Source organism: Hippopotamus amphibius, chromosome 4 (genome assembly GCF_030028045.1).
Source record: "Hippopotamus amphibius kiboko isolate mHipAmp2 chromosome 4, mHipAmp2.hap2, whole genome shotgun sequence".
Taxonomy (NCBI): domain Eukaryota; kingdom Metazoa; phylum Chordata; class Mammalia; order Artiodactyla; family Hippopotamidae; genus Hippopotamus; species Hippopotamus amphibius.
Window position 1 is genome coordinate 19,494,584 of NC_080189.1, and position 20,620 is coordinate 19,515,203.

The following is a 20,620-nucleotide window of genomic DNA, read 5'->3' on the forward strand; positions in this document are numbered from 1 at the left end:
CCCAGAACTTCCTGAGTGCAATGTTCTTTTCCAAAGGTAGAGAAGGAAGCTCAGAGAATTTATACTTTCTCCCAATTCAGGAGAATTTTCAGATACTAGAGCATCTCTAACGATCAATCAATCACTGACGTGCAGTTCCAGGGCCGTCAGCTGTGTGTTTGCCGTGAAAGTGATGGACGAATACCTTTCAGAGCCTTAGGGCCGCCTGGTAGGAAACAACATCGACAGCTTTGGAACTTCACATCCCAGCAAGCCCCGCAGCCTGCTGCCGCGCGAGGCATGACGGGCACCTCGCGCCGCTCTCCGGTGGAGCTACCGGGTAGAGGCGGGATACGTCGCAGCCTGACGTAGAGGCTCGCGGCATTCTGGGAAGTGTAGTCTGACCCGGATTCGGACGCCCCCTCGAATGAATGGGGCCTCGGCTGACTGCGAACTACAGCTCCTCCGCCGGCAGCGTTGGGGGCGGCCTCTGAGACAAGGGAGACCGCGACGGCCCCGGGAGAGCAGCGCTCCGGGACGGTGGTGATGTTCAGCGCCGCGGCGAGATAGCAGCCGGGCTTCTTGGGGTAGTGGTCTACGCGGGCGCTGCGCGCTCGCTCCCTTTCTCCTGCCCCGGCCATGCGCCCGGCCTTGGCGGTGGGCCTGGTTTTCTCAGGCTGCTGCAGTAACGTGATCTTCTTAGAGCTGCTGGCCCGGTGAGTGACCCCCGCCGGTTGCACTAAAGAAGCCAGAGGAGGCACCCCCCCCCCCCCCCCCGCCAGAGGTGCGGGGCCGGGGTGGGACCGCCCGCGCCCAGGGTCCGCTCTGGGCTGCCTGGGACCCGGCAGAGACGGCTGTGCCGTCATTCTGCGCGCCGTCCGCTCTCCCGCCCCGTAGTTTCTCAGCCTCCCTCGAGAGGATCACCGGGGGTGTTTGCTGTCGTCACCCGCTTTTCACACCTTTGGGGATTGAAGCCTGGAGAGTTTTTTTTCCCAAGGTCGGCAGGGAGCTCGCGGCAGAACCCAGGGTTCCTCCAGCTCTTTTCTCGATCCTGCTAATGCCACATATATGACTTGAGAAAAGCTTGGATTTAGAAAGCAGTCTGATTTGGTACACGCTGCAAAGAAAGTTTCAGTTGTATTAAAGTAACCTGCATAGCGTTTGTTTTATTGGCCTTAGAGATGTTTATGAGTATTTTGCCCAACATACCTCTCGGGGATGCAGTAGAACGAATTCTTATGCAGAAGGTCGGTCCAGTTGACCCGAGATAGCCTTTCCAGCCTTAAGCTATTAAATCAGGAAGCTTGCATTTTGAGGCGTAACTTTATAAGTTAAGATTGGTTATGACACTTTCCCAAAGGGACACGAGGGTAACTTTATCGAGGCGGCACGTAAATAATGTTGAGTAATAATGTACAAAGTTCACTGAGTAGAAGCTGTTACAGAAAAGGCAACAGGTGGACTTTTGAGATAATTATTTCTTGGCCTGTGTTAAGAAAAACACAGGACTGAAAATCTCTAGAGTTTCAATCTTTGGCTCCGTCATTCTGTGGCTGTGTGATGTTTTCAAGTTATTTAGCCTCTCTGGATTTCCTTTTTCCACCTCTGAAATAGTATCTATGGTGCTGTTTTGCACCATGTTTTTAAATCTGCACATTATCTCCATTGACCATCAGAACAATCTTGTGTACAAAATAGGTCAAAAATTATATTCTCTGTGTTACCGGAAGTGAAACAGCTCTCAAGAAGTTAAGTGCCTCTTACTGCTTGTAAGTGGCAGAACCAGAACTGGAATCCAGTCCAATACCTTTTTCAACTTTCCTGTTATTTTTGAACTTGAGCAACCCATAGGCTTTGGACACCCAATTCCTCGGGTGGTGCCTACTAGAGATGTATTTTATTTTTACCATACCATTGATTTTTTTGTTTGTTTTTTTTTGATACTATTTATTGTCATTCTGAAGCAACCATTTTGCTTAAGCTAAACTCTGGGGGTGGGGGGGTAATTTTTGCGATTACAGAGCTTGAAATTTTATGATGCAAAAAATGTTAAGGTGTGTCATTTGTCATTCCTGGGCATAGGTGGTGAGAGATATGAAAATGGAAAAAATGTATCCCGATGTCAGCTGGTACACTTCAAAGGAAGGTCACTTTGGAAATTGGTTTAAAAATATAAAAATGTGATAAAATCAGGCCAGCCATGGAAATGAAGGTCAGAGAATAATGGTGTAATGTTTGTGTTGAGTATGCCATTAAGTTAAACCTTGCCAGAGGCTGTGTGACATTGTAATCCGGTAGCAACTGAGGGCATTTTTTTTTTTTTTTTAAATACCAGTTCTGAGCCCTTAGCTAAATTACTTGGTCTCTCTGAGTCTGTTCTCTCAGCTGTGAAAGGGTGGTGATGACTCTGCCAGCCTAGCGGGGTTTTGAAGGATTAAATGAGATGCAGGTGCAAAGCCTGAAGCTCATAGTGGGTTCCCCTTCTAACAACTCTTGTTTCAGTATACGTATATCCTGTTTTATGGGCTGTTGCTGAAAAGTTGTGGGTAAATCTAACTTTACAGAATGTTTTTCTGCATTATTGGAGCTTCTATTTAGAATACTTGGAATAATTTGTAAAAAAAAAAAAAAAATCATTCCTAATCTCTCTTGTACAACTGAATGTTTGCATACACCGATGGGTTTTCATAAAGCGGTAAGAGGTACATTTGTTAATTTAATGAGTGGTACCCCAAACTGAAGAGCAGCCTTTTCCTCATTTGCTTGGGCAAAATTATCCAACTTATCCACTTTATCATGTTTCAGATCAAGATATCAGAGCTGGTTGGACCAGATGGTCTTTAAGGTTCTTTGTAGATTTGGCCTTCTCATAATTTATGACTTTATCTTGGGACATCACAGTGGAAAGCTAATAAATTTTTATAGAGCAGGAACTGTGCTTCTTATATAGCTTCCTTGGAACACTAAGTGTGAATGGAAATGCTAAAGTGACTTGTAAGAAGTGAGCATTTTTAACCATTTTCCCCCAAATTGGAAAACGAATTTAAGTTTTTCATTCTGATTTCCTATCAATAATTGGGACCTATAATATAAAGCACCCATGCAGTGTACAGGGCAGATGTGAAGTAATGAATAAGTAGTACCTTGATCTCCCTCCTGAGAGACTTTATATTCTACCTTGGAAACAAGATACACATCAGCTCACTAACTAGGAGGTGTCTTAGGAAGACAATCTGAAACGCTTTCTTTTTCGCATTTTATTTTTGAATCAAGTGCCTATGTTGAATCAATAAGGAGATTTTCTAAGTCTGGAATAAGAAATACAGAAGCCATAAACTGTCTGCCTAATTCTTTCTCTTCAGAGTTGCTTCTTTTTTTAAAAGTAAAAATTTGAATTCTTGCCAAAGAAAGTTCAAAGAGAAACTGTTTGCAGTTAGTGATTATAATACCTGAGGAATAAAGTTCAAGAAAACAAGCAATTTAGGGGAAAAGGATCCAGGTTTGTACTCTGAAGTTTTTAAATGAATTATTCAAGTTAAATTAAATCGTTCCATTGGTAGCTATACAGCATTGTGTTCTTAAAAAGCTCTGTAAGTTGTTTTTTTTTAATTGAATCATGTGAGTACATTAGGGAGATTTAAAAATCCTATGGCAATAGAGACAAAGTAGATTAAAATTGTCAAGGGGAGGGGGAAATGGGGAGTGATTCCTAATGGGTATGGGATTTCTTTGGAAGTGTCCTAAAATTAAATAATGGTAATGGCTACACAACTCTAAATATACTAAAAACCACTGAATTGTAAATAATAATAATAATAATGATAATTATAAGGGGGTCTGCAAACACCATTTATTTGCCAAGTGGCCCTGGGAGACTTACCTTACTCGGTACCATTTGGCCCTCAGTGTGTTTGGCAATGAAATGGGCATAATAATAGCTACCTCCATAAAATAAAGATACAATGAAAAATTATTATGATGCCTTTTATCTTTTTAACTTTTTTAATGTTTTCAATAACTTTAACTTTTTTTTATTGGAATATAATTGCTTTATACTCTTGTACCAGCTTTTGAGGTACACCAAAGTCAATCAGCTGTATTTATACACATATCCCCATATTCCCTCCCTCCTGTGACTCCCCTCCACCCTCCCCGTCCTGGCCCTCTAATGCATCATCCATCATCGAGTAATAACTTTAACTTTTTTATACCTTTATTGAGGTGTAATTCATAAACAAAAATTGGACACATTTAATATCTACAATTTGATGAGTACGTGTACACCTCTGAAACCATCATCATAATCAAGGTAATAAGCATCACCTCCAAAATTTCCTTGTGCTCCCTTTTTCTTTATGGTAAAAAAACTGAACATGAGATGTACCCTCTTAACAAATGCTTAAGTGTACAGTACTGAATTGTTAACCATATGCACTACCATGTACGAAGATCTTTTGAACTTATTCACCTTGTATAACTGAAAACTTATGCCCATTGAACAACTCCCCTTTTTCCCTTTCCTCTTGACCCTGGCAGTCCCCATTCTATTGCCTGCTTCTGTAAGTTTGACTATTTTAGGTGCTTCGTGTAAGAAGAATCATGCAGTTCTTTTGTCCTTTTGTGACTGATTGACTTCATTTAGCATGTCTTCCATGTTGTTGCAAATGGTATCATTTCCTTCTTTTTAAAGGCTGAATAATATTTATTGTATGTTTATACCGCATTTTCTGTATCCATTCACCTGTCCATGGACATTTCAGTTGTTTCTCTATCTTCACTAGGTATTGCAAATAGTGCTGCAGTGAATATGGGGGTGGAGCTAACACTTCAAGATCCTGATTTCAATTATGTATGTTTAACATTTCTTTTTTTTTTAAATTCAAGTATAGTTGATTTACAATGTTGTGCCAATCTCTGCTGTACAGCATAGTGACTCAGTTGTACACACATATACATTCTTTTTTAAATATTCCTTTCCATTATGGTTTATCCCAGGAGTTTGGATATAGTTTTCTGTGCTATACAGTAGGACCTTGTTGTTTGTCCATCCTAAATATAATAGTTTGCATCTACCAACCCCAAACTCCCAGGCCATCCTTCCCCCTCCCCACCCTCCTTGGCAACCACAAGTCTGATCTATGTCTGTGCGTCTGTTTCTCTCTCTTTCTATTTCATATATAGGTTCATTTGTGCCATATTTTAGATTCCACATATAAGTGATACCATATGGCATTTGTCTTTCTCTCTCTGACTTCACTCAGTATGATAATCTCTAGTTGCATCCATATTGCTGCAAATGGCATTATTTCATTCTTTTTTATGGCTGAGTAGTATTCCATTATGTATGTGTACCACATCTTCTTTCTCTCTTCCTCTGTCAATGGACATTTAGGTTGTGTCCATGTTTTGGCTATTGTGAATAGTGCTGCTATGAGCACAGGGGTGCATGTATCTTTTTGAATTATAGTCTTGTCCAGGTATTTGCCCAGGAGTGGGATTGCTGGATTATATGGTAATTCTCTTTTTAGTTTTCTGAGGAACCTCCATACTGTTTTCCACAGTCTCTGCACCAACTTATATTCTCACCAACAGTGTAGGAGGCTTCCATTTTCTCCACACCCTCTCCAGCGTTTGTTATTTGTAGACTTTTTTTTAAAATTTATTTATTTATTTTATTTATTTATTGGCTGCATTGGGTCTTCGTTGCTGCACACGGGCTTTCTCTAGTTGCTGTGAGTGGGGGCTACTCTTCATTGTGGTGCGCAGGTTCCTCGTTGTAGTGGCTTCTCTTATTGTGGAGCATGGGCCCTAGGCACGTGAGCTTCAATAGTTGTGGCACATGGGCTCAGTATTTGTGGCTCACGGGCTGTAGAGCACAGGTTCAGTAGTTGCGGCACATGGGCTTAGTTGCTCCATAACATGTGGAATCTTCCCAGGGCAGGGCTCGAACCCGTGTCCCCTGCATTAGCAGGCAGATTCTTTACCACTGCACCACCTAAGAAGTCCATTTGTAGACTTTTTAATAATGGCCTTTCTGACCAGTGTGAGGTGGTACCTCATTGTAGTTTTGATTTGCATTTCTCTAATAATTAGTGATGTTGAGCATCTTTTCATGTGCCTACTGGCCATCTGTATGTCTTCTTTGGAGAAATGTCTATTAAGGTCTTCTGCCCACTAGGTTGTTTGTTTTTGTCATTGTTGTTAAGTTGTGTGAGCTGTTTGTATATTTTGGAGATTAAACCCTTGTTGGTTGTATCATTTTGCAAATATTTTCTCCCATTCTGTAGGTTGTCTTTTCTTTCTTTCTTTCTTTCTTCTTTTTTTTTTTTTGTTTTGCTGTGCAAAAGCTTTTAAGTTTGATTAGGTCCCATTTGTTTATTTTTGTTTTTATTTCTATTGCCTTGGGAGACTGACCTAAGAAAACATTGGTACTATTTATGTCAGAGAATGATTTGCCTATGCTCTCTTATAAGAGTTTTATGGTGTCGTGTCTTATGTTTAAGTCTTTAAGCCATTTTGAGTTTATTTTTGTGCTTGGTGTGAGGGTGTGTTCTAAATTCCTTGCTTTACATGCAGCTGTCCAGCTTTCCTAGCACCACTAACTGAAGAGACTGTCTTTTTCCCATTTTGTATTCTTGCCTCCCTTGTCAAAGCTTGATTGACTGTAGGTGTGTGGGTTTATTTCTGGGCTCTCTATTCTGTACCATTGATCCCTATATCTGTTTTTGTACCAATACCACACTGTTTTGATTACTGTAGCTTTGTAGCATTGTGTGAAGTCTGGGAGAGTTATGTCTCCTGCTTTTGTTTTTTTTTTTTTTGTTTGTTTTCCTCAAGATTGCTGTGGCAATTCTGGGTCTTTTATGGTTCCATATAAATTTTTGGATTATTTGTTCTAATTATGTGAAAAATGTCATGGGTAATTTGATAGGGATCGCATTAAATCTGTAGATTGCTTGGGTAGTATTGCCATTTTAACAATATTAATTCTTACAATCCAAGAGTATGATACATCTTTCCATTTCTTTGAATCCTCTAATTTCTTTTATTAATGTTTTATAGTTCTCAGTGTATAAATGTTTCACCTCCTTGGTCAGGTTTATTCCTGGGTGGTTTTTGTGTGTGTATGTGTGATTTTTTTTTTTTTTGGCACACGGGCTTAGTTGCTCTGCGGCATGTGGGATCTTCCTGGAGCTAGGATCGAACCCGTGACCTCTGCATTGGCAGGTGGACTCTTAACCACTGAGCCACCTAGGAAGCCCTGTGTGATTTTTAAAAGGTATTTTTTTTACATTCCCTTTCTGATATTTTATTAGTGTAAAGAAATGCAGCTGATTTCTGAATGTTAATCTTGTATCCTGCTACTTTCCTGAATTCATTTATTAGATCTAGTGGCTTTTGTATGGAATCCTTAGGGTTATATATATATATATATAATCATGTCATTTGCATATAGTGACAGTTTTACTTCTTTCCTTCCAATTTGGATACGTTTTATTTCTCTTTCTTGTCTAACTGCTACGGGTAGGACTTCCAATACTATGTTGAACAGAATTGGTGAGAGTGGGCATCTTTGTCTTGTTGCATATTTTAGCAGGAAGGCTGTCAGCTTTTCACCATTGAGTATTATATTGGCTGTGGGCTTGTCATAAATGGCTTTTATTATGTTGAGATATGTTCCCTCTGTACCCACTTGGTAAGAGTTTTTATCATGAATGGATGTTGAATTTTGTCAAATGCTTTTTCAGCATCTGTTGAGATGATCATGTGGTTTTTGACTTTTCTTTCGTTAATGTGGTGTATTACATTGATTGATTTGCATGTGTTGAACCATCCTTGTGAACCTGGGATAAATCCCACTTGGTTGTGGTGTATGAGCTTTTTTATGTGTTGCGGGATTCAATTTGCCAGTATTTTGTTGAGAATTTTTGCATCTATATTCATCCAAGATACTGGCCTGTAATTTTCTTTTTCTGGTGGTATCTTTGTCTGGTTTTGATATCAGGGTCATGGTGGCTTGGTAAAATGTCTGTGGGAGTGTTCCCTCCTCTTTAATCCTTTGGAAGAGTTTGAGAACAATCAAGTATAAGTTCTTATTTGTATGTTTGGTAGAATTTGCCTGTGAAGTCATCTGGTCCTGGACTTTTGTTTGTAGGGCTTTTTTTGTTTTTAAGGTTTATTTTTAATGTGGACCATTTTTAAAGTATTGAATTGGTTACAATATTGCTTCTGTTTTATGTTTTGGTTTCTTGGCCATGAGGCAAATGGGGTCTTAACTCCCTGATCAGGGATCAGACCTGCACCCCCTGCATTGGAAGGCGAAGTCTTAACCTCTGGACCACCAGGGAAGTCCATGTAGGATGTTTTTTTAAATTACAGATTCTACTTCACTTGCAGTGGTTGGTCTGTTCAAATTATCTATTTCTTTTTGATTCAGTTTGGTGGGCTGTATGTTTCTAGAAAGTTGTCCATTTCTTCTAGGTTTTCATATTTGTTGGCATATAATCATTTATTCTCTTACAGTTTTTTGTATTTGTGCAGTATCAGTTTGAGATTTCTCCTTTTTCATTTCTTATTTTGTTTATTTGGGTTCTCTTTCTTTTTTTCTTGGTAAGCCTGACCAGAGGTTTGTCAGTTTTGTTTACCCTTTCAGAGAATCAGCTCTTGGTTTTATTGATTTTTTTTCTATTGTTTTTTTAATCTCTATTCTATTTATTTCCCCCCTGATCTTTATTATTTCCTTCCTTCTGCTGACTTCAGGGTTTGTTTGTTCTTTTTCTAATTCATTTAGGTAGTAGGTTACATTGTGTATTTGAGATTTTTCTTGTTTTTTGAGGAAGGCCTGTATCACTATGAACTTCCCTCTAAGAACTGCTTTTGCTGCATCACATAGATTTTGTGTGGTTGTATTTTCATTGTCATTTGTATCAAGGTGTTTTTTAATTTCCTTTTTGATTCCCTCATTGACCCATTGGCTTTTTAGTAGCATGTTTAGTCCCCATGTAATCGTTTTTTTCTCATTTCTTTTCCTCATTTCTTTGTGGTTGATTTCTAGTTTCATGCCTTTGTGGTCAGAAAAGATGCTTGAAAGAATTTCTGTACTCTTAAATTTGTTGAGATTAGTTTTGTGCCCTAGTATGTGGTCAATCCTAGAGACTGTTCCATGTGCACTTGAAAAGAATGTGTATTCTGGTTTTTTTGGATATGATGTTCTGAAAATATCAATTAGATCTAACTGTTCTATTGTATCATATAGGATCTCTGTCCATTGATGTGAGTAGGGTGTTAAAATCTCCTACTATTATTGTATTCCCATCAATTTCTCCTTTATGTCTGTTAGTATTTGTTTTATGTATTTGGGTGCTTCTTTACTAGGTACTTATAAGTTGATGAGTGTAAAATCCTTTTTTTAAACCATTATTTTTATTTTATTTATTGTCTACTTATTTTGGCTGCATTGGGTCTTAGTTGCAGCATGCAGGAACTTTGTTGAGGCATGTGGGATCTTTTCATTGTGGTGCTTGGACTTCTCTCTGTTGCAGCGCTTGGGCTTCTCTCTAGTTGTGGCATGCGGGTTTTCTCTCTCTAGTTGTGGTGCACGAGCTCCAGGGCATGTGGGCTCTGTAGTTTGCGGCACGTGGGCACTCTCTCATTGAGGCTCCTGAGCTCAGTAGTTGTGGCATGCAGGCTTAGTTGCCTTGTGGCATGTGGGATCTTAGTTCCCTGACCAGGGATCAAACCTGAGTCCCCTGCATTGCAAGACAGATTCTTTACCACTGGATCACCAGGGAAGTCCCAGCTCTCATTTTTTTAATCCAGTCTGCCACTCTATGTCTTTTGATTGGAGCATTCAGTTCATTGACATTTAAGGTAATTATTGACACATATGTCTATACTTATTGCCATTTTAAATCTTTTCTAGTTGATTATTTCTTCTTTGTTTTTCTTTTTGTGGTTTGATGATTTCCTTTTATTTTATGCTTGTGTTCTTTTTGGTTTTTGTGGATCTATTGTATGTTTTTGATTTGCGGTTGCGCTGGTTTTCAAGTACGTTAACCCCTTCCTATCTCTGCTTGCTTTAGACTGATAGTCATATAGGCTCAAACACATTCTAAAAAAAAAAAAAGTCTGCATTTTCTTACTCTCCTTCCCCAGATTTGTTGATTTTGATGTCTTTTTTACATCTTCACGTTTATCCTTTTGCTGTTCCTTATGTTTATCTTCACTTTCACAGAGTTTTTTTGTTTTCTGTTTTAAATCTGGCTAATTTAAGTGATTTGCTTTCCAATTGTGATTTCCTCCTTCCTATATCTTCTTGCTTTTCTATTTAGAGAAGACCTTTCAATATTACTTTTAAGATAGGTTTAGAATTGCGGTATTCTTTTAGTTTTTGCTTGTCTGAGAAATTCTTTATTTCTCCTCCCTTTCAAGACTTTGAATATATTTTGCCACTCCCTTCTGACTTGCAGTGTTTCTGTAGAGATAGCCTTACCTCCATAAGGTTCCTTTGTAATTAACTCTTTGTTTTTTGCTTACTGCCTTTAGAATCCTCTCTTTATCTTTAACTTTTGCCATTTTTATTATGACATGTCTTGGTGTGGGTCTGTTTGGGTTCGTCTTGTTTGGGACTCTCTGTGCTTCCTGTATCTGGACGTCTGTTTCCTTCTTCAGGTTTGGGAAGCTTTCAGCCATAATTTCTTCAAATACATTTTAAACCCCCTTTTTGCTTTCTTCTCCTTCTGGAATCCCTGTTATGCATAGATTGGCACCCTTTATATTATCCCACAGGTCTCTTACATTGCTTTCATTTTTTTTTTCATTTGGCTTCCTGTCTGCTGTTTTGATTGGGTGATTTCCATTCTGTCTTCCAGACCACTTATTCTTTCTTCTGCGTTATTCATTCTAGTCATTGCCTTTAGCTCAGCTTTTGTCTTGGCAAATGAACTTTTAAATTTTTAATATTTTCTTGTCTCCTCCTTATAGCATCTAGTTCCTTTTTACAGTAATTTGCATTCCTGTCCGTAGCCTTTCTTAGTTCTTTCAGTGTTTTCATTATCTCTTTTTGGAGCTCAGTGTCTGTTAGACTGAAAAGGTCTGTTTCACTGGTTGTTCCTTCAGGGGAATTTTCTTGGTCTTTTCACTGGGAGGGGTTCCTCTGCTTCTTCATTTTGCTTTTAGTTCTCTTATTCTGTGAGTTTAGGGGAAACAATTAGCGACTGTAGTCTTGGAGGGCTATTTATATGCGGGAGTGTCCCTGCGTCGCTTGTGTGGGTTTAATATTTTTTGGCGTGAGGGCTGTTTTGGCTGGGATGCTTACTGTCTCTTTCCTCGGCATGTGCTGGCCGGTATCCCCTTGATAGGGGGTGTTGGGGGGTGTGCGGGTACCCAGCCTGAGTGCACTCCCAGGAGGGTGGGGGCAGCAGTTGGGGCTGGGTCACTGGCCCCCCCTCTCCTGACACCCCCCCCAGCAGCAGCCCCTTGCCTCTCTGGCAGGTCCAGTCTTCTCCCCCTGCTCCCTCGCTTGCGGCACTCGTGGCGCACCGCACCCTAGCCAGCCCCCTCAGTCTGTCTCCTCACAGCCAGCCCCAGTCCTCTCTCCAGGGTCTGACCTCCGAAGCCGGAGCCTCAGCACCCAGCCCCCGCCCGCCCCAGCGGACAAGTGACCCGGGCCGGGGCACACCGGGCAGCACTGACCACTTACGCGGGTCCCTCTCTGCCTTGCCCTCCGCAAACAGGTTGTCGCGCTTCCCTCCGAGCGTCCCCCTCTGTCCCGGCTGATCTCCTCACCAGTGAGGGGACTTCCCTGGGCGCAGGAACATTTCCTCCTTCACAGCTCCCTGCTAGGGGCAGAGATCCCATCCCGATTCCTTTCTCTCTTTTTTATCTTTTTTCTTTCGCCCTACCTAGTTACGTAGAGGTCTTCTAGCCCTTTTGGAAGTCTGAGGTCTTCTGCCAGCGTTCGGTAGATAGTCTGTGAGAATCATTCCACGTGTCGATGTATTTTTGAAGTATTTGTGGGAGAAGGTGAGCTACATGTCCTACGCCTCCACCATCTTGACCTGATCCTATTATGATGCCTTTTAAAACATCCTGTGAAGAATACACATTTAAAGTGAATCCTTTTTTGCAATAGTTTCTAAGTTTCATACAGTCCTAATATTCTAGATTGTTTCCTTCAAGTGAGGCACCCCACATTCATTCAGCTGCTTGAGGGAAGGCCGGACTCGGTGCCCAGAGATTGGTGGTGTGAAGATGAATAGGACGGTCCTCTAACCATCCCCACAGGGCACTGGGGTCCTACTGCCTCGTACTCTGTGTTTGGCAGGGATCAGGTCTCATTCAACTGGGAGCTCCCTTGCAGCCAGCACCTACCTGCACACACAGTAGGCTCTTGATAATTATTCTTCAATTGAATTGTCCTAAGCTTTTGGTAAAGAGAAAATGGAAGGGAAAACAAGATGTATAATGAGCCCTTTTGGGACCAAATCTTGTGCTTGGCGATTTATGTGTATTTTCTCATTGAATCCTTACGATGACGTTAAAAACACACCACTTCTATTTCACAGGTGAGAAAAATTGGTCAACATAAATGTCTTTACAAGGGTTCCTATACTTAGATTGAAGGTATCCTAGTGTTCTAGTCTTTGCCTTTTTCCCTCTAAGTGCTTTTCAAGGACTGGCGTATTTACTCTACAACAAACCAATGAGAGACGCCCTAATACTGTTCCCATTTTAAAGATAAGAAAACTAAACTTAGGTAGGGTAATTGACTTCTGCTGTCATAAGGTTAGCGGCATAGCTGGATCCTGCATGTCACTGTGTGCTTTTAAGCACTGTGGAGCACACTGGCTCTCAACCCTGTGACAGCACGTAAGATACGCATGCACGCACGCACGCACACACACACACACACACACCTCCCAGCCCTTTCCCCAGACCTACACTAGTGGTTTTCAGTTCTCGATGTACATTAGGACCTAGTGAGAGGCTTTCAAACGTACAGATTCCAGGGCCCCACCCCACCTGGGAGGGTGAAGCTTCTCAGGCCTGTGGGGTTTTTTGGTTTTGTTTTGTTTTAAACACACTTTTTAAAAAAAAAAAAATTATTTTTGGCTGTATTGGGATTTCGTTGCTTTCTCTAGTTGTGACAAGTGGGGGCTGCTCTTTGTTGCAATGCACGGGCTTCTGAGTGCAGTGACTTCTCCTGTTGCGGAGCACGGGCTCTAGGCGTGCCGGCTTCAGTAGTTGCAGCACACAGGCTCAGTAGTTGTGGCACGTGGGTCCTGGGGCACATGGGCTTCGGTAGTTGTGGCGCGCTCAGTAGTTGTGGTGCACGGGCTTAGTTGCTCTGTGGCACGTGGGATCTTCCCAGACCAGGACTCGAACCCGTGTCCCCTGCATTGGCAGGCGGATTCTTAACCCCTGCGCCACCAGGGAAGTCTCCGTTTATGGGGTTTTAAAGAGTCAGAGTTGGAAAGCACTGCGCTGGGAGCTACCTGGAGCCCAAGTTCCCTCTGTGGTTGCTCATATTTCATTAGCTCCTTGAATGAGGTAGATGTTTTACGTGATTATTTATGGACTCCTGCAACGTTTAGCCCTGTCCCTCGAACATAAGGAGCGCGAAAAGAAATCGTTGAATTAGATACAGAGCAGTAGTTTTCAAGGAAACCGTCATAGGCAGTAGAGCCTAAAGAGGAGCAACAGTTCTGCTTCAGATGGTAAGCACAGCTCTGTACAGGAATGGCTTATGCTTGGCCTGGTTTATTTTTGTTTATTATGCCTGATGGGGGTATTTAAGAATGTGATCCTTGGCATTGCCGTTTAATATTAATACCACCAATAGAGAATGGAGTTGTTTTTAATAAATAGCATCATATTAAAGTATAATAATACAGTTAAATCCCGCTAATCATTAGGTTTGGGTAAATGTCTTTGGTTAAGATGAAAGTACAGAATAGGGCACTGTATTTTGTAATACGGGATTACTGGTAACGTGGAAACTCTGGGGGCCTCCGGAGAACAAAAACAACTGCTCACTTTGTCCTTCTACCAGTGACTGGGCAGCACCTCATGGAGGACAAGCTCAAGAAAGCCACAGCATTTTAAGTAACCAACTGTCACAGAGTGCCTCAAGAGGGGTGCCAGAGGAATTTTTCTACCTTGTAGACGTGTTCCTAACAAGCACTGTGGAAGATTCCCCAGCCCTTGCATAGATCACAGAAGAGGTTCCCTTGAATTCCACGAACGTTTGTTGAGTGCCTGATACGTTTGTGTGAAGGGTGGTGGAGACTGGTAGACTGTAGCAGCGCTCCTCAGTCTCGTCTTCATTATTGCCCCTCCCCCCAACCCCCACCAAAGACCCCTTTGTAGACTTTTTCCCCTAATCATCCCTCTGCAGATTCACTGTATATGGACTTATATGCTATATGTTTATCCTGTGCTTTATACTTAGCAAAATAGTAACTTACACCCCCACCCCCACCAAACCATTGTTGCCCCCTTGGGGGCTCTGTCTATGGTGACATCCCTGTCATTAACTGGATAGGAGTCTTTGATTGACAGCAGTCTCGGAGATTCCTGGTGGGGAGGATATGTAAACATCCCAGGAGACCTGAGCGCATTTCTGTGCTTGGGCTTTGCGCCCAAGCTGAGGAGGATCTGGACTAAAGTTACCCTCTTGGGTTAAGAGAGGATCCCAGCGAGAACCTGTGACCAACTTCCTACAGTTTACTGGGAAAGTTGTATCATAGTTCTAAATGGGCACCTGCAGAAGAGTAAAGGAAGAAAGTTGACGTTCTTCTCTGTGGGTCTGTTGCTAAGCATGTGTGATATGAAAACTGAAATAAAGAAGGACAGTGGGTAATAGAAATCCATCTTCCCTGTTATTCTGAACTATGAATAAAACAAGTCTCAGTCCCCTTTATCTCAGTCTTCTGTGCCGTTTTTTTTCATTTTTCTTTTTGTTATTCGCTACACAGGAAGCATCCAGGATGCGGGAACATCGTGACATTTGCACAGTTTTTATTTATCGCTGCGGAAGGCTTCCTCTTTGAAGCTGATTTGGGAAGGAAGCGTCCAGCTATCCCAATAAGGTATGGCACATGGAAGTCTCTCTTTTTTTTTTTTTGGAAGTCTCTTTTTAACCCTTTTTTATTTTTAGGTTAAGAGCTTTTCTGGTACCTATACAAAAGGAATATGAGGCATCCTTTTATAAGATTTGTATCAAAGAGATCAGTAGAATAATTCATTTTCTAAATTTAATATGTTGTGAAACTCCAGGGAGCCTATTTTTAGAATAAAATTCCTGTCACAACACATAACTCTGATGGAGACAACTGTGTGTGTATGTGTCTGTCTGTCTGTATCTGTCTAGAATATGGTCAGTGAAAGGCCTAGTGTGACAACCAAGTTTTAAATAGTTATGTATGTTCTCCTTATGTTGGTAAAGTTATCAAATATGGTAAGAGTGATATCATTGTTACTTTTAAAAAACTAGTGGCTTTTGGAGATAGAGGAGGTAGTTATGCAACTTTGTAAGTGTCCTAAATACCACTGAATTGTTCAATTTAAAATGGTGGATTTTATGTTTTGTGAATTTCACCTCAATCAAAAGAAAATGAATGGCAAGTTAAGGTAAAATTGTTGCTTCCAGACCTCCATCTATAAGTCCAAATTTGCATAACTGTACTCATGGAGCCAAATAGAAAACAGGGCAGATCTTATAATAAACAATGTGTTGAAAACAGCATTCTTTCTGTGAGAGACTTGAAATCAAAGTGTATTTTTTAAATTTAATTTAATGTTTATTTTATACTGGGGTATAGGTGATTTACAATGTATTAGTTTCAGGAGTATAGCAAAGTGATTCAGTTATACATATACATATATCCATTCTTTTTCAGATTCTTTTCTGTATAGTTTATTACAGAATATTGAGTAGACTTCCCTATGCTATATAGTAGGTCCTTGTTTAATTAAAACACACACACACACACAGAGTGTAATCCACTCTGCCATGAGTATTTACTAGGATGGTGTCACTTAATCTCTGTGAAAGGGACGTTCTGGTGTGAATGCACCCGGGGACTGGCTAAGATTCATCCTTGTTGGTATTATTTTGCAGCCTTCTTGAGTAGCCCACTCTAGAAAATCTGGCTGAATTTTGTTACTAATATTGTATTTTTAAATTTCTCAAGGTGATGCTGCATATGCTGAATACTTTCCCTCCCCTCATTGGCTTTAGTATCTGCATAAACTTTATGCTCCCAAGACCAGCATTTACATCAGAGTAGGAGCCCCAGCACTTTTTAGATTCCTCTGGTCCCTTCCCTCCTTCTGTGCCTGCGGCTAGCGTAGTTCAGGAACGTGTTCACTCTCGCCGTGACTTTTATACCAGTAGCCTCGCTGGCTGACCGCCTGCCTGTTCACCTCCTCATCCCTCTGTTTCAGCTTCCTACGGTTGTCTCGTGACACCCACTCTCACAAGCACTCAGGGGTCACTGTTAGATTCAGAGTGAGACCCAAACTCCCTAAGCTGCCCTTGGAGGCTGCCCATGAACTTGCCCCGACACCTGTGCCCCCACGTGTGCCATTCGTGCTGGCTGTTGTATTTTCTCTCTGGGAGGCCCTCATCAGAACCTTGCTCGTGGCATTCATCCCCGTGAGCGATTTCTAGGCAGCGCTGTGTAGGCAGCGCTGTGGAATAGTTGGAATTAATGATCCTGAAAGAACTTGATGAACTCTCTGTATCTCCAGATGGCATCTCTTCAAGACAAGACTAAGAAAATTGGGCAAGAAAGCTTGTGAAATCACCAATAGTGTATTGTTTAGAAGCTGTGAAATAATTCTTCGCAGTAACTTTGCATGCGTGTATTACTGTGTTCTGCACTCACTGTAAAGCTCTTCAGCCTTTCCAGACTGTGTTAATTTATCCCTGGCGTGGCTGCCTGTGAGGACGGACAGCCCCCTACCTCACCAGGAACGCAAACTTGGTTCTCTTCAGGGAAGATAACTTGAGGCGCGGTGTTGTCACATTCTCCAGGTGTGCCAAGGTGAAAATAACAGGGTAGGGATCTGTGCTCAAAGACGTCCCACATTTCCTGAGGAATGTGCAACCACTTATTCACCTTGGCCCTGCATTCTTTAGCCGGGCGCTTCACATAGTATTTTTCTCTTTTCTGAATGTATTAGATTGAATCATATGAAATTGCTGATGTTCAACCCATTGTGACCTACCAAAAAATGCCATTTTAAATGGTTTAAGCTGATATATATGAAAGGCATCTTAAGAATTTTCTAGATCAAAATGGCGGCATACAAATATAAAATTGTTTATTTGTTTTTAACTTTGTATTTATTTCTTTGTGTTTCTAAGTGATTGGAGTGCCTCAAAATTTTTGGGGTTTTTGTTTTTTATTATTAAAGACCTATACATTCTCAAAAAACAGGGGCCCTAATTTTATTTATTTATTTTTAATGTTTTATTTTTTTAAATACATATTTATTGGAGATGATTGCTTTACAGTGTTGTGTTATTTTCTGCTGTACACCAGAGTGAATCAGCTGTATTTATACATACATCCTCATATCCCCTCCCTGTTGAGCCTCCCTCCCACCCTCCCCATCCTACCCCTCTAGGTCATCACAAAGCATCAAGCTGATCTAGAGTGAAGTAAGTCAGAAAGGGAAAAAAAAAAACCTCGTATGCCAGCGCATACATATGGAATCGAGAAAAATGGCACTGATGAACCTAGTGCCAGGGCAGGAATAAAGACACAGAAGCAGAAAATGGACTTGAGGACACAACAGGGGAAGGGGAGGCTGGGAGGGGCCCTAATTTTAAATATAAATCTATACAAGTCAAGTGATGCCCTCATTAATTCGGAGGCCACTGGTTCAAAAAGTGGGATAATTTTAACAGCTGCTAGCGTGAAAGTAACCCTTGACTTAGCGCATCTTTTCTTGAGAAACACTGAAAATTAATAGTAGGGTATAGAGGAAATATTTGAGAGAGTTCAACAATTTTCAAGTTCTTTAGAGGCATATGCAATTGATATACAAAGAACTGATACAATAATAAAAGTTACCCATTCACCTTAAAAAACCTATTGCTGTCTATTAGGTAACTTTGAAGCCTCATTTTTAGTTGATATATGTGCTAGAAAAATATTAAAATAGTGTTTCTTGCAACACATTCTGTAGTTCACTTTTTCTGTGTTAGTCTGGCTTTGTGAGGTATTTTCATATGTACTTGGTATTTGACTTCACATTATAATAGTGATACGATCTTTCAATATAGAGGAAATAAGCACAATACTTTTTTTTCTTTCCTAGCACAACACTTTTTTAACCAGAAATATGTATTTCCTCCTCTCTACTTGATTTTCTTGAAGTCGTGGATCCTGTGTGATGAGCTGTCGTCTCTGCCTTTCAGGTACTATGCTGTAATGGTGACCATGTTCTTCACTGTCAGCGTGGTGAACAACTACGCCCTGAATCTCAACATCGCCATGCCCCTGCACATGATATTTAGATCTGTAAGTCTGCCGGCTCACGCGCACGCGCTCCCCTGGAGAATGCAGCGAAGTGGGTCCATTAAACACATGGCAAAAGTAGAAAGGTCCTGTGAGAAGTCAAGTCTGGGGTGTAAGAGTAGGTCTCATGGATGAGTGAGCAGAGGCTGGCTTTCATCTGCGAAGTAGGGCAAAAAGAGAAATGTGAAGGTGGATGGTTTACTTCTATTTATCAGAGGTCTTACAGGTGATTAATAAAAGGAAAGTTAAAATTTCCCCGGGTAGCAGATCGTAGCTTTAATTTTCTTCGTCTGGTTGGTTTTATATTCAGTCTTGCTATGAATGTTATTGAACTTCTTTCTCATCACTTTTTGTTTCTTGCATAGAAATACATTTACTTCTAGTACATGATATAGATACTTCTCTTTTCTGATTTTTTTTGAAAGCAGAGACTTGAGATAGTTGCATAAAGGGAAATTCTGGGTTGAAGGTAGGGTTTCTCCCAAAGCAGCAGAGGTTTTCATCTTTGCCTCATGCATGGTGGGAGAGATGCTTTGTATAAAAATAAGAACAGAGTGTTCCCTGAAGAACAGGAAGGAAACTCAAGAGGAATGTAGTTAGGATTGCAGAAGAATGCAAAATGGGTGAAAATTAGAATTATAACTTTTCTGTGTGGCCTGAGATTTTTGTGAGGTGGAATGTGCTATCCCTAAAGGAACTTCCCAGAGCTGATTAATGACTGAGATGACCTTCAGAGCATTGAACACAGAGTAGACTTTCAGTAAACACTTGCTGATGGATTGATAACTTCCCAGAGAAGAGAGAGATCCCTGCACAACTTCATTCAGTCAAATTGTGGCTGAAGAGAAGCTTATTAAAGGCACCTATAAATAAGATAGATGGAAAATTTGACAAAAACAAGTCTGTAACATAATTTATTCCTGCTAGCCCTAGCTTCAGCTTTGGCCCCTTATTGACAGTTGATCATTTTTATTCTCATAATCTTTAAAAGGCTGTATTCTTTTACATGATAGATTGTTATGGTTTGTACTTTCTGCCGTCCTAAGAACATAGCAAACCTCGCTAATCATTCATCCCAACCTCATCCTTTCCACCTGTTTTTCCCCCTTGGTCCATGTTCATACTTATCTTGAATTATGTTATTTTCTTTCGCTGCTGTGCTAAAACTCTTGTCTCTTTTTTACAGGGTTCTCTAATTGCCAACATGATTCTAGGAATTATCATTTTGAAAAAAAGGTAAACAATACACTTTTGTATTTTGTGTATAGGAAAGATAACCTGAGCCCCAGCCATAAGCTCATCTGGATGCCTTTTCTCACAGTGGCGATAGGTTTGCTCTTGACCATCTGCCTTGTTTCTTAGTTCCCTCTGTGACAGTGCTGCCCATGCCTGAGGCAGTGGACCAGGGCAGAGGCCCGCCTGTGGCTCTGGAGCACACCTTCTCTGTGTGGAACTAAGTGGCTCTTGTGATTGTCGACTCTTTAGTACCATACTGACCTATGAAGCCAGTTGATCTAGAACTTCACCGTCCCACGTGGTCACCACTATGACTATTTACATTTAAATATTAAAAAGGAAGTAAAATTAAGTATTATCATTTCTCCATGTGTCTAGTCCCATTTTAAGTGCTCAGCAGCCCCATGTGGCTAGCGGTGACCATTTTGGAGAGCCCAGATGTGGAACATTTCCAGCTTGACTGAAGTTCTGTGGGACAGTGCTGTCCTAGGAAGTGTACAACACAATGAACTAAGGAATCGTTATACGTATTACAAAGAAAATTCTTAACAAAGGCCCAAGTGGCCAACAAGATGTAATGAAAACGTTCAGAATTCTTCTTTGTGATTGTCACCAGTGGCTCTCTCTGGATACGGGTGGGAAATACCAGACAGTACCTCGGTTGCCATTTCTAAGTATTTGTCTCTCACGTTCCTTCAAGCCTCACCCGTCACTCCCAAGGAGGAGGGGCATGGGGGAGAGACAGCACGTGCAGCCCGGAACATTTCTCAGGGGAAGTTCATCCTCCCTGCTCAGACCAAAACTGTGCAAGTGGATGCCAGCTCTTCAATATATTCAGTACCCAACCCCAGTATTAGAACTGTCTGTACCAG

The 20,620-nt window shown here is 41.1% G+C and overlaps 1 protein-coding gene across 1 annotated transcript in view; it reads left to right on the forward strand.

Annotated features, from left to right (window-relative positions):
• The first annotated feature begins 365 nt into the window (after positions 1-365).
• Positions 366-20,620, forward strand: part of SLC35B4 (solute carrier family 35 member B4) — a 30,178-nt gene continuing 9,923 nt past the window's right edge. Inside the window, exons 1-4 of the mRNA XM_057733146.1 lie at positions 366-695; positions 14,958-15,071; positions 18,413-18,515; positions 19,699-19,748. Coding sequence (XP_057589129.1) covers positions 619-695; positions 14,958-15,071; positions 18,413-18,515; positions 19,699-19,748 — 344 coding nt within the window. The 5' untranslated portion in view covers positions 366-618. The remainder of the gene's footprint in view (positions 696-14,957; positions 15,072-18,412; positions 18,516-19,698; positions 19,749-20,620) is intronic.